This window comes from Vulpes lagopus, chromosome 8 (genome assembly GCF_018345385.1).
Source record: "Vulpes lagopus strain Blue_001 chromosome 8, ASM1834538v1, whole genome shotgun sequence".
Taxonomy (NCBI): domain Eukaryota; kingdom Metazoa; phylum Chordata; class Mammalia; order Carnivora; family Canidae; genus Vulpes; species Vulpes lagopus.
The window spans coordinates 6,110,516-6,123,408 of NC_054831.1; the positions used below are offsets into that span (position 1 = coordinate 6,110,516).

General features: G+C 47.7%; 1 protein-coding gene across 1 annotated transcript in view; it reads right to left on the reverse strand.

The window, feature by feature from the left end:
• Positions 1-9,740, reverse strand: part of TRPM8 (transient receptor potential cation channel subfamily M member 8) — a 76,146-nt gene extending 66,406 nt beyond the window's left edge. Inside the window, exons 1-2 of the mRNA XM_041767598.1 lie at positions 9,624-9,740; positions 5,641-5,714 (exon numbers count right to left, since the gene is read on the reverse strand). Of these exons, the coding sequence (XP_041623532.1) occupies positions 5,641-5,714; positions 9,624-9,740 (191 nt within the window). The remainder of the gene's footprint in view (positions 1-5,640; positions 5,715-9,623) is intronic.
• Positions 9,741-12,893: the final 3,153 nt, after the last annotated feature.

Sequence of the window (12,893 nt, forward strand, 5' to 3'; positions counted from 1 at the left end):
CATCATGGTCTCCAAAGAGATGAACAAGAACCACAACAAAAATGTGAATGTGGCCAAAGCAACTCTCCCCAGTGGGGCCCTGTTCACCCTTCTCCTGGTTTCTTTCTGCCTGCCCCACCCACTTGGCCCCCTGGGTTCTCTCTCCCATCAGGCTTCAGACAAGAGTCAGAAGGTGCTGAGAATTCAAGGGAGCCATGGGCAGTGGAGAAGCAGAACAGAGTTCTGTCCCAAGAGGCCAGAGAGCAGCAAAGGGAGAGACCTGTTTAGCCACTGAAATAAGACAGAAGGGTAGAGCTCTCCCTCTTCTGCAAGAGCAAAGGGATAATGGAGCAAGACAGAGCCACCACCAGGGAATAACCAAACGCCCTGATCTGCCCAGGAAAATCCCAGTTTATATCTGCTGCCCACGCCCTAGTAGAGTCAGAGCCTCCATCATGTTCATCAGTGTTCCCTCAAAATAAAGTACGTAGTCACCCTAACCACCAATGTGTTAGAAAAGATGCCCCCTCTGGCAGACATAAGCCTGTGGCCCCTAGCACTTGTGCAGTGCACACCCTGGGCAACTATATGTGGTGACTCTGAAGCAAGGATTCCCTGGGTAGGCTGGGTCAAATAAAGGTATACAGCTGAGAAATGCTGTTAGGGTTTGCTTCTAGCTGGACTCCATTTATCTTATATTCTCTGTTCCCGGCATATAAGGACATTCAGCTAATATCCTCCAGATGATGAAGGCATAAATGAGTGAATGAACACATTGATTAGTCTTCCTGTAAATAGTTTGGCTCCTCATCACTCCTCAGTGATTTTTGCAAGGTAAGTACTTTTTTTTTTTTTTAATCTTCTGGAAGGTGAGCCTAAGCATACATAGCTATTATATAGCTGTCACAGGAAAGGCTGTATTCCCAAGGATCCTCTTCACTGATGAGCTTATTTGACAAATGGCAAAATGTAGGATTAATTCCAAAAATACTCTGTGGTAGTAGATCACATTTTCATTTTACAAAATGATAATAGCAGTATATGCTTTTCTGTGACAGCTTCTAAAAATATAATGGAGCAAAACTCTTTGAGGAGGAGGTTTTAGGATTGCTCCAGAAGCAGACAGATTCTAATTATGACCAAGATCCTACTACCTGGAAGCAACTGGCCTCAATTGTGTTACATGAAATGAGTTACTCTGCTAACAGAGATCTTTTTTTTAGATTGATTGATTGATTGATTGATTGGAGAGCGCACATGGACAGGGGGCAGAGGGAGAAGCAGACTCCCCACTGAGCAGGGAACCTGATGCAGGGCTCTATCCCAGGACCCCAGGATCATAACCTGAGCCAAAAGCAGACACCCAAACAACTGAGCCACCCAGGCACCCCCAGAGATCTTTTTGAAGTGCTGGAAGCCCAGAGTAACTACCAAAGCCATGCAATGAAGACCATATGTAATGAGGAACAAACACATCATGGCAGGAATCCTCATATGCAGCACACCCTCCTAAGGATGAGGCTGTGAACAATACATCAGTGTGGGTTTCTGCTGGAGAGTACACGCATGATGTGGACCCCAGTGAGGCTGTCCCTGCTCCCCAATCCCCTCTATGCGGCTGGACTGAGACCAAGCCTTTTCCTGGGTTCTGTGTGGCACTACTGTTTCCTTAGAGTAAACCAGCCCTTTTAGGTTAAGCTAGCTTATGTCCTTATAACTCAAAGTCTTAATTACTATAGAGTATGGAAATTATCTGTGTTCAAAATGCATGTCAGACTTTCAGTATTTTCCAGGACTATAAACATCAAGGTAAAACCTGGGTGCAAAATCCCACCATCAGCAGCAATCTTGCCTCCTTTCTGAACAGTTCTCAGGGCATCACACAGTCTGACCAAGAAAAGCAAGTCAACTAGAATTGATTTCAACCTCCTCAGTCCTTTCTCTTACTAAGTCCCAGAGCACTTCCTGAGCCAAGGCTGCTCCCCAGTGGTCTCAGAGTCCTTCCCACGAGGGTCCTCATTGGCTTCCTCTCCTCTCTTTAGCTGTTAGCATCTTGCTACCCATTGGGGTCTATCCACACCCAATGAAGCTCATACCAAGATGGGGGAGAGAAAAGCCATGCCCCACCTGTCCTTGCCACAGCTGAAAACAGACTCTTAAGCCCTGTTCCCTTCTCAGGGTAGGGATGTTCTTTAGGGGACCTTGGCTGAGAGAGTTGTTTGGCTCCATTTTGGTTTGCAGGCTGGTAACCTTCTAAGCACCAATTTGCATTAATTGATTTACAAATGGAGAGGAGGCCAGGAAGGAAGTGCAGATGCCTACAGGAGGGATGAGGGTGACAGAAAAGAGATGGAACAGACAGAAGAACATCAGGACCCTAATTCTTCCTCCCAGATCAAGTGCAAACCCTATAGAGCTACACTGTCAATAAGGTAGCCTTTAGCCACATGTGGCAGTATAATCTCACATTTAAATTAGTTAAAATTAAAATTACATAAATTCAACTCCTTGGGGATCCCTGGGTGGCTCAGCGGTTTAGCGCCTGCTTTTGGCCCAGGGCACGCACGATCCTGGAGTCCCAGGATCGAGTCCCACATCGGGCTCCCGACATGGAGCCTGCTTTTCCCTCCTCCTGTGTCTCTGCCTCTCTCTCTCTCTCTCTCTCTTTCTCTATCATCAATCAATCAATCAATCAATCAATCTTTTTTAAAAAATTTCAACTCCTTGATTGTACCTGCCACATTTCAAATGCTCGATACCTATCTGTGGCTAGTGACTATCATATTAGACAGTGCAGATATAGAATATTTCCATCCTGGCAGAAAGTCTCACTGCACAGAGTAGCTATAGAGAAAGTAGAGTCCTCCCTATTTCTACCTAGAATGCAGCATGGCCAACGCAGTAAAAACTGAAGAGAGCAAAACCAGATTAGGGGCTTATAGCCTCAGAATTGCCAGGATGCAGCCCCTAAGCTGGGCAGCAATGTTTCAGAGGGCCCCCACCAGTAGGGGCAATGGTTGGGCATCAGGCCCAAGTGACCACTCAAGAAATAGACATCCACAAGGGGTAGAGCAGAGAGACTTGAGCAATCTGGGTATAGCACATACGAGCAATCCCAGGGATTCTCTAGGGAGACTTTGCCTATGTCAGCTCGTGTGGCAAGCAAGCAAATTCGGGGTATCAATATTAATAGTCACTTCATTTGATTTCCTTGTCCAGTGGGTAATTTGGAGGACACAGAGTATTCCTACCACTTATGGAGAGATGATAGTAATAAATATGGGAATTTCAAAGAGTATAGAGTCTTGACCCTGGTCTACAATCTTGTGCCCTTCTAAGAGAGGAACCAGAAGACCCTGAGGTGTTCCCGTCCTTTGCTTGTGCTGTGAAGATGGGGGCTGCTCACATCTCCCTTTGTTTTGAGCCAGACTCAAGCTGTAATCAAGCACGTTAAGGTAGATAGCTATAGGTTTCCCTACCTTGCATCCTATTTCCTGTTCTGTTAGAAGGAGCACCCTGATTTTCCTTTGAGGATCCATGTGGATACAATGCCCAAACCTGGTCAATGAACATATCATATCCCATTGCCCAGCCTCAGGGACGAGTTTAGAGGTGGACATATGGCCAAGCCAGGCCAAGAACTATGAATATCAGTCCAGAATTTTTGGTGTATTTGCTGAATGAGGCCCTCTTTCCCTCACTGGTAAAATGGTAAGCTGATAACATATCCGATACGGTGACCACTTTGCCACCATTTGTGAAGAGCTTGCTCACCCAGATGACAACAAAAATAACAGGTGGAAAGAGACAATCGGGGAGTCATTGAGTCCTGGCTCTGGTTGTGCTTTTCAGCCAAAAGTTCCCATTACTACCCATTTCACTTAAACCAATTAGACTAGACATCTGCACCTAAGAAATTGCTTAGGTGCCTGAGGCAATGTCATTCTTAGAAAGGCAGGGACAGGGAATAAACAGAACACCCAAGCTAAGAATCAGAAAACCTGGGTCCAGTCCTTCATCCATCTCCCACTGGCCATGTGACCTTGGGTAAATACTGAACTCTTGGGACACATGTGCCTTGCCTGTCAAATGATAAGAGCAGCTACCTTGGGTGCCTGGGTGGCTCAGTCAGTTAAGCGTCTGCCTTCAGTTCAGGTCATGATCTTGGGGTCCTAGGACTAGGTCTGCTTCTCCCTCTCCTTCTGCCCCTCCTCCCACTCATGCCTTCTCTCTCTCTTTCTCTCAAATAAATAAATAAAATCTTGAAAAGAAAGAAAGAAAGAAAGAAAGAAAGAAAGAAAGAAAGAAAGAAAGAAAGAAAGAAAGAAGAAAGAATGAATGAAAGAAAGAGCACTGCCTTGAAGAGGGGGATTGTAGAATAAGTACTCAAGTATATAAGTCCCCATGACATAGTAGATGCCCAATAAATATTTATTGACTGAATGAATGAATCCAAACTGTATTTTCTACTGGTCAAACAAATAGACTAACTGCAAAGTCTTTCATTGAAACCATTCAGGTAATAAAGAGCTGACTCATGACGTTTATACTGTCAAAATAACTCATGATGAGTAAGTTTACACCAGTGACAAAATACAGACTCTTAGTTTTTCTGATGTTCATTTTCCAATTCACACGAAGCATGAAAACACATTTATTAGGACCCTTTTATGCTCTGAGGCACGATGGTAGGTATTTTATGTGTTACTGCATTGAATCCTTACCACAACCCATGAGGTACACTTTGCTAGCACGTTAGCATCAGAGAATTTGGTTCAGAAAAGAGAATATGGCTCAAGGTCATGTAGTAAGCAGGCAGCAGGGCCAAGGTTGGATCCAGGGCTCATTCTAAAGCACCTGCTCTTGCCTATTCTTACATCCTTCCTCTGTTGGCTGCCGCCACTCAGTAGAAGATCAGTGCTTTAATTATAAACTACAGCAGCAACTATCCAACCAATTAATAACTAGATTCTTTCTTCTCCCAGCCCCAGGCAACAGAGGAAAGGCAGAGGGACAGGATGAGAGGGGGGTAGCACTAAAATTATCTCTTTGGGTCCAGAAGCATCATCTATGGGAAAGATCAGCAGTTGGTCACTCACTCACTCATTAGCTAACATTCATTGAGCACCTCCTGCATTTACAGCTGCTGGTGGCTGCTCCCCATGGCTTTTGAAACCCAGCCTTGATTCTCCAAAACACTTGTGACTCAGAGTAGATGAACATCCGATTGTATGGGAAGGCCCCAAGTCAACAGCCTATGGAAGAGCCAGTCAGATTGCCACATGCGCTCATGTTTGGGGTCCTCTGCCGACCACTGTAACACAACAACGTTCAACACCATGGTTGCTCAGGTGGGCTCCCAGGCTCATGGGAGCAAACGCCAAAGGGGGTGACAGCTTCTCTTAGAGTCTCTACCAGCCATTGCCAAAGCTAAAAATATAAGACAAAATGGTATCGCTCTAGGGACTTGCTCTAGGGAATAGCTCTAGGGACCGAGTCCCAGCTACGTGCCAAATTCTTCCTCACACACCATTTCTGAGAATTGCAAGAAGAAAACAACTTTAATAATGAACTAGTGAACATTTGTTTGTTTGTTGTAATGGTTGTTAATAATGTATTTTCCAACATGGAAGCAAAAACGGAGGGAAAATAGTTGCTTACGTGGCCTTGGAATCTTTGGTAAAGAAGACACATTCTCGTTTCTTAAAATTTGCTTGAATAAAATTCACCAAGTCCTTTGGAGAAAGAACATTGGACAGTATATGACTAATTTATTCTCACACATTGCTGTTATTAACGAATACTAAATATGATCTACACTTACTTCAAAGTTTTCCAGAATTTACCGCATAGTCATAGCACCAAGCATCCGTTCATGCTTTTAGAATACCACAACAGTTTTTAAAAGAGACATACATTTAAATGTTTATAACTAAATGCAAATTTTTCTGAAAGTTAACTTGGCGTTATCTTGTAATAAATGTCATGACACACATACAAATTATGTTTTCCCATCTCTAGGACGACCAAGGGAATGTAAGCATTTGTTGGTAGTTTAGCATAAATAATGGATCAAAGCAGATTCTTTCCCCTTACACTTGCTTTTCAAGAGAAGACATATTCCAAAGACTCCTTCAAGGATTGTGTTTGCTCCCCCATGGACGAGGTGGTAAGGCATATCCGGGACCTCATTCTGATAAACAACCACAAGTTTCTATACACCAAAGGCTTCACTTTAGATGGAAAAGCAAACTATTTGGAAAGAGATGAAGAATACATTGAAAAAAAAAAAACTACACTCCTCCAGGACTGGTAGATAGACTATATAAAGGACTGGAAATCATTAACAATAGCCCAGACGATCTAAGGGGGAAATGACAAAAGGCATGAGCATGCATCAAATAAAAGAGGACACACAGGGATCCCTGGGTGGCGCAGCGGTTTGGCGCCTGCCTTTGGCCCGGGGCGCGATCCTGGAGACCCAGGATCGAATCCCACATCGGGCTCCTGGTGCATGGAGCCTGCTTCTCCCTCTGCCTGTGACTCTGCCTCTCTCTCTCTCTCTGTGACTATCATAAATAAATTTTTTTAAAAAATTTTAAAAAAAGAGGACACACAAATAACCCATAAATATGTGAAGAGAGGCTCACCCTCACCGGTAATGAAGCAAGTGTGAAGGAAAACCAGTGTGACTTCCCATCACACACCCACCAGGTTGGAAAAATCAAAAAGGCAGCTGATGCCAAATGTGGATGAAGGGTGAGGTAGTGGGGCCGTATGCCCACGCGGGGTGGGTGAGTAAACTGGTATGACCACTCTGGAAAACTGTCTACCATGGCCAGTGAAGTCATCCCCCTAAAAATTGTCCCCCGTGGAGAGAGAAGTAGGTTTGCCCCATGAACAGCCCACAAGCTCAGAGTGCCTGGCCATGGGTTGTCAGCCGTACAGGGATTGTTGCCCCGGCGAGGTGGGGTTGGCACTCCAAACCCCCTTCCCTCAGGTCGTCGAGTTCTCAAACAACTTCATGCAAGTTTAGCCTCCCAAGTTAGGCCACTGGCATCAAAGTTAGCCTTGACTCCTTATCCCCAACAGCGAAGCTGCCATCAGCTGCCCCTAAACTGGGCAAGCAGTCTTGAAGAATAAAATCCACGGTGCATTCCGCGGTCTGCCTCCTGCTACCCACACCCCTTCATTCTGAGACATCAGAGAAACAGCAATGCCTCCTCTTCCTGGCTCTTTGGACAAAAGTTATCCCATAAATCCCGTGTCTTAAACCCAGGCCCCCTGAGGGAGACATGTCTACCTTCATCCACCTGGCTCCCTCCTAAAAATGTTTCCCAGAGAACCCCCAGCTCACATATCCAAAACTGTCCGCGTGGCATTGCGCCTAACAGCAAAGCCCAAAAACCCAAATGTTCCCTTTAGGCTGGACAGATGTGCCCCTGACCTAGCGCTGAACAGCAGTGAAGCTGTTCAGTTGCTACAGCAATCAATGTGGACCAATCTCAAAAACATAATGATGAACAATAACACCAAAAAAAAATCCTCAAAAAAACAAACTCCCAAAAGAATACTTGTAGAATTCCATACATATCAAAACCATCTAAAAGTCAAGAATATATTGTTTAGGGAAATAAATAAATATATATATATATATTCATATTTGAATATTCAAATATATTCAAATAATAAACTTATAACTAAAAGCAAGGAATGGGTAATACAAAATGCAGGCTTGCAGTCACCTTGGGAGGGGCAGGAGGGAGGGGATGACACCTGGGGCAAGACGGGCTGTCTGGAGTCCTGGTAATTCTGTTCCTAAGCTGGTGGTGGGTACCAGAGTGTCCGTTTTATTCCTCTTCCTGAGGCTGGAAATTTGCACTTGTACATTCTCTTCCACAGACAAGAAAAGTGTGGGATGCAACAGTAATTCTTACGCTTACCTGAACACAGGAATTTTAAAAGCCTATGATGCTCCTTGTCCCTCGTAATATTTTCTAACCTCTTAGCTGACGTTAAATCTATTTCACCAAATGAAGAAAACTCAACAGGTGTATAAGCCTGTGAAGTCAGTGATCGTGGGCGAGCGGTGGTGTCAACACTGCTTTGTTGCTAAAAATTCCCTCTGGAAATGCACTTTGCAGGTGCATGTGTCCTAGGGAGGAGGGATGCAAACAGGGCCCCGCCCCCAGAAACTGGGCATCCTTGGGTGGTCTCCAAAGCCCTACCCAGAGGCCTGCCAGCACTTCAGAGGGCGTGAGTGGGAAATCCATCCAGAAATCCTTTAGGAGCCACGGAGTGTGGCACAAGAAAGAGTCAGGCTTTGTCCGTCTCCCAGAGGCACCAAAGCCCGAGTCCAAGAATGAGGTGGGAAATTGCCTTTCCTGCCTTCCCTGAGGTCTCTCACTGCTTGAGGCTGGAGGAGAGACCCCCACTGTCTTTGCCCATCATTTGTTTCTTGCAGGACAAGGGCTAAGGTGAGACCAGGTGTCAAATCTAAGGAGGTGGGATCCCTGGGTGGCTCAGTGGTTGAGCATCTGCCTTCGGCCCAGGGCGTGATCCTGGAGACCCAGGATCGAGTCCCTCGTCGGGCTCCCTGCAGGGAGCCTGCTTCTCCCTCTGCCTATGTCTCTCTCTCTCTCTGTGTCTCTCGTGAATAAATAAATAAAATCTTAAAGTATATATATATATATATGGAGGCGCTCTGTGTGGATGGGTGAGGACAGGAGCAGCACCTGAGAGCAGCACTGCCTTAAATAGGCAATGTGGGGGGCCGTGTTTGCCCCCCTTGTTTGTTTTCTTAGAGTTCACTGGTAGATGCCAAAGCCAGCCCCATGTAACCTCCAGCCCGACCTAAACACAACTGTGCCCAGCACCCCAGAAACACCCCTCCTGATCCCCTCTCCATCCTCATGCCCACGGCGGGCCACCATCCTGACTTCCGACACCGCAGCTCAGGGGGCCCTCGGTAGCAGGCTGGAATCCGGCTTCCTTTCCTGACAAGCGAGTATATTGGGTCTGCCCACAGGGTGAGCACGAAGCCAGTGGGACCTGCCCGAGCAGCCCGGCAGGGACAGGGAAGGGGAGGCGGCACCACAGAAGGCAGAGGCCCTGCTGGCACCCAGGAAGGAAGAGGCCCCTGCCAGCACCCAGGAAGGAAAAGGCCCTGCCGGCACCCGGGAAGCACGACGGGCATGTCCCCACATCCACTGGGCAGCATGAGTGCGGGCTTGGAACCGGAGACAGGGACGCCCAGGAGAAGGGCTAGAAGCTGTGGCTGCAGGGACATGTGAGGACCCGAACCGAGACCCAGCCGCAGAGTCGGGGAGCAGGGTGCTGAGCCCACGGGACCCACAGCGACACACCAGGCACCGAGCCGTAAAATGAGCGTTGACGGGGCGATATCGTGAATTTCGGGAGCGCCAGCCAACCAGTGCATCATGTCACCATGTGTTAAATAAAACCGTTTAAAATAAGGCGGCTGGAAGAACGCAGAGGAGAGGAAGCTTCCACCCTTGCCCAGGACAACCGCAGGACACACCACCACACGGTGAGGTACGATCTCTTTCAAGAAGCAGCGTGGGTTCCCCCAAGTGACATAAGGGCCAGAGCGATGCCCTCTGGCAGCGCCGCCCTGGACTCACGCTTTCGCTGTAGGACACGTCGGTGCTCCGAGACGTGCTGGAGTACAGGGTCCGGGTGCTGTCCAGCGTGCCGTTCCTTCTGTTCCTCATGCTGAGCCTGGCCCCCTCGAAGGACATCTCTGCTGTAGAGAATGCAGAGGGGCAGGGCGGGGGGGCTGCTGGTTAGTTTGAGTCGCAAACAGTAAGAGGGCTTGTCTCACTCATACGGGGAATATAAGAAGTAGTGAAAGGGATTATAGGGGAAAGGAGGGGAACTGAGTGGGAAAAATTAGAGAGGGAGACAAACCATGAGAGATTACTAACTCTGGGAAACACAAAGGGTTGTGGAAGGGGAGGTGGATGGGGGCATGGGGTGACTGGGTGATGGGCACTGAGGAGGGCATTCGATAGGATGAGCACTGGGGGCTTAGACTGTATGTTGGCAAATCGAACTTCAATAAAACAAATTTTTTTAAAAAATTTTTTTTAAAAGCCTTGTCTCCTGCTCCACCCCAGAGCCCCCACCCCCATTGGTAACTGCACCCCTGCCATGCTCTTCTGGCCTCAACCCCTCTCATCCTCCAGGACCTCCCTGAGCCAACAGCACCGGCACTGGGCCCTCCAGGTGCTCCCCTCCCAGGCGGACTCCTGCCTCTCAGACCACCACGCTTGGGAGGTTCCCAATAGCTCCTTCCAGCTTAAGGGATCTGGAGTAAAGGGAATGTAAAGAACAAACCCTAATAATGTCTCGTGTCACCTAGAGGAAGGGATGGACTCTGAGAAGAATCCTGGCCCAGGTCCACCCCATGGTGATAGGGGCCCAGAGCCTGGGTGTCCAGGTCACCATGAAACTCAGAGCCAACATTTGGGCCCCAGGGACACCCAGCAATTCCCTCTCAGGCCTAGCAGCAGGCTGTTAACCCTCGGTGCGGACGACGCAGAAGCCTCAGCACCCACGGGGAGACTTCCAGGGCTGGCCCTGCTCTCCCCACGCTCAGACCTTCCATTCCAACCTGCAGAGGCACCTTCAGACCCATAGCCCAGGCATCAGACGAAAACCACCAGTGGCTACTCTGTCCCCATCCCTGCATCGACTGGCAGACACAGTAAACACGACGTTTCTAGAACAAAAACATCATCTTTCCCGGTCTCCCTGGGTCTCCTCTTCTGGTGCCAAGCTCTGCCAGCTACCTGTGACAGTGCTGCAGTATGCCACATCCAAGAGCCCGTCTCTCCAGTGGCCCTCAGCTGTCCCCAGGGTCCCACCCTCTGTCTGGAACTCTCTTCCCCAGATGCCCACCCTCTGGACCTCATGTTTTCACCACTTCTCTATGGAGCAGAGGGTGTTCTGTGACACCCCAGGCGGGGGCACATCCCGGTGACTGGTCCTGTGGTGTGGCACCTCCACTCCACCCAGCTGCCAGAACCCTGCTTGTTTAATGATCTGTTTGGCTTCTGGACCAGCTCTGTCTTGTTCAGCACCATCTTCCCAGGCCTGGCGAGGTGCACAGAGGAGATCTATACAAATACTTACTGAGTGAGTAATTTTAAAAAATAAATAGCACCTCCTCCCAAACCCTAAATCCTCCTCCAGCTTTCAAATTGCTCCACATAGCATGTGGAAAGGCCCAGACCTTGCTCACCGACACGTTCCTGACCCCCAGCCCAAGGGCCCTGACTTCTCCGTCTGCACTGCCCGCCCCGCCTCAGGCAGCCTCAAAACTCTCCCACCCCACAGAGACTGGACGCTTCTTTGAAACCCACTCAGAACAGCTGGTACAGGCTGTTTAAAACAATGAGTGCTTCTTTACTTCTCTCCCCAGACATTTCACAGAGAGGCTCAGAGTATTAATTGGTACTTTACATACATTATTGTAAAACCACAGATCAATCCTGCAAGGTATCTTACTCTGATCCCCATACAGCAAATTGCTTCTAAGTAGGGCCCCAACGGTCAGGAAGTGATTTCATTTGCCTCACAATGAGAAACTGCTTTGTTTCATTGCAATGGGAACAGGTGTATTTTTGCTTTTTAATCATATAAAGGGGCAAGTCACGTGAGATGTGCAGTCAGCTGCCCTGTTCTGACGTGTCAAGCGCCTAGATGAGGTATTCGTTTCCAACTGCTTTTCTGAGGCCAGTTGATATTCAGGTTGACTGATTAGGAGTTTGGGCCTTCTGTAGGACGCCTTACCTAACAGGTGCTCCAGGTGAGCATCCGCCATCTGAACACCACCAGGAGTTAACAGCGTGTATGAGAGAGGAGATGGGGCATTGGGAGAAGAGATATAGGAACGAAGGCCATGGGCAAAGGTCAGAAGAGGCCACAGGCGAGGGCCTGGAGAGTGAAAAGAGAAGATCCACAGCCTACCTCCCCCAGGAACCTCAGGAAACAATGGGTGAATTGGATAGGACCATAGCCAGGAGGGGAGAACGGAATGAAAGCCACATCAGGTAGGGGCTTCTGGATGGCTCAGTCAGTTGGGTGTCAGACTTGGTTTCAGCTCAAGTCATGATCCCTGGGTCCTGGGATCAAGCCCTGTATCAGGCTCCGCACTCAGCAGGAAGTCTGCTTAAGATTCCCTCTGCCCCTTCCCCCCCTCTCCTCTCTCTCTCTCTCTCTCTCTCTCAAATGAATGAATAAATCTTTAAAGAAAAAAAAAAAAAAGAACATCACACCAAGGAGAAACCAGTCAATGCATTCAGTGCTAAGGAAAGGTAATGAAGTCATATTACCAGGCCAAACAATACAAAACCCAGTAGAAAAAATAGGCTAAGGGCTAAAATCCAAATCCACCTCAGAGGGAACACAGATTGCTAATGAACGTGAAAACAGACAAGCCTCCCTTGTCATAAAAGCCCAACAACAATGAGAGACTGAGAGGAGGTGTTTTCAGACAATATTGTTTGATGTTGGGAAGAAGGTGATGAAGCAGACACTTCCAGATAACTGGGTGGGGGTGGAATCCATTTTACAGCCTGCAAAGCATCTGGGCAATGATGTAGCAAGGCACTTAAATATTGACGACCACGTGAACTGGCTTTGGAGACCCTAGATAAAAGAAATAGAAACACAAAAAAAGTTGTATCGAAAAGCCGTTCATTGCTGAGTTCTTTCTAATAGGAACACTTGGAAACAACCTAAATTTCCATTAATAGACCATCCCACCCAAAAGAAGTGAAAGGGTGGTGCCATTAAGGGGGAGAAATCATTATGGCATGGAGAAATCATTATGATTCGTTGCAAGTAGAAAAAGAAAAAGCAAGAGGCAAGGAATCCTGGTGGTTAGG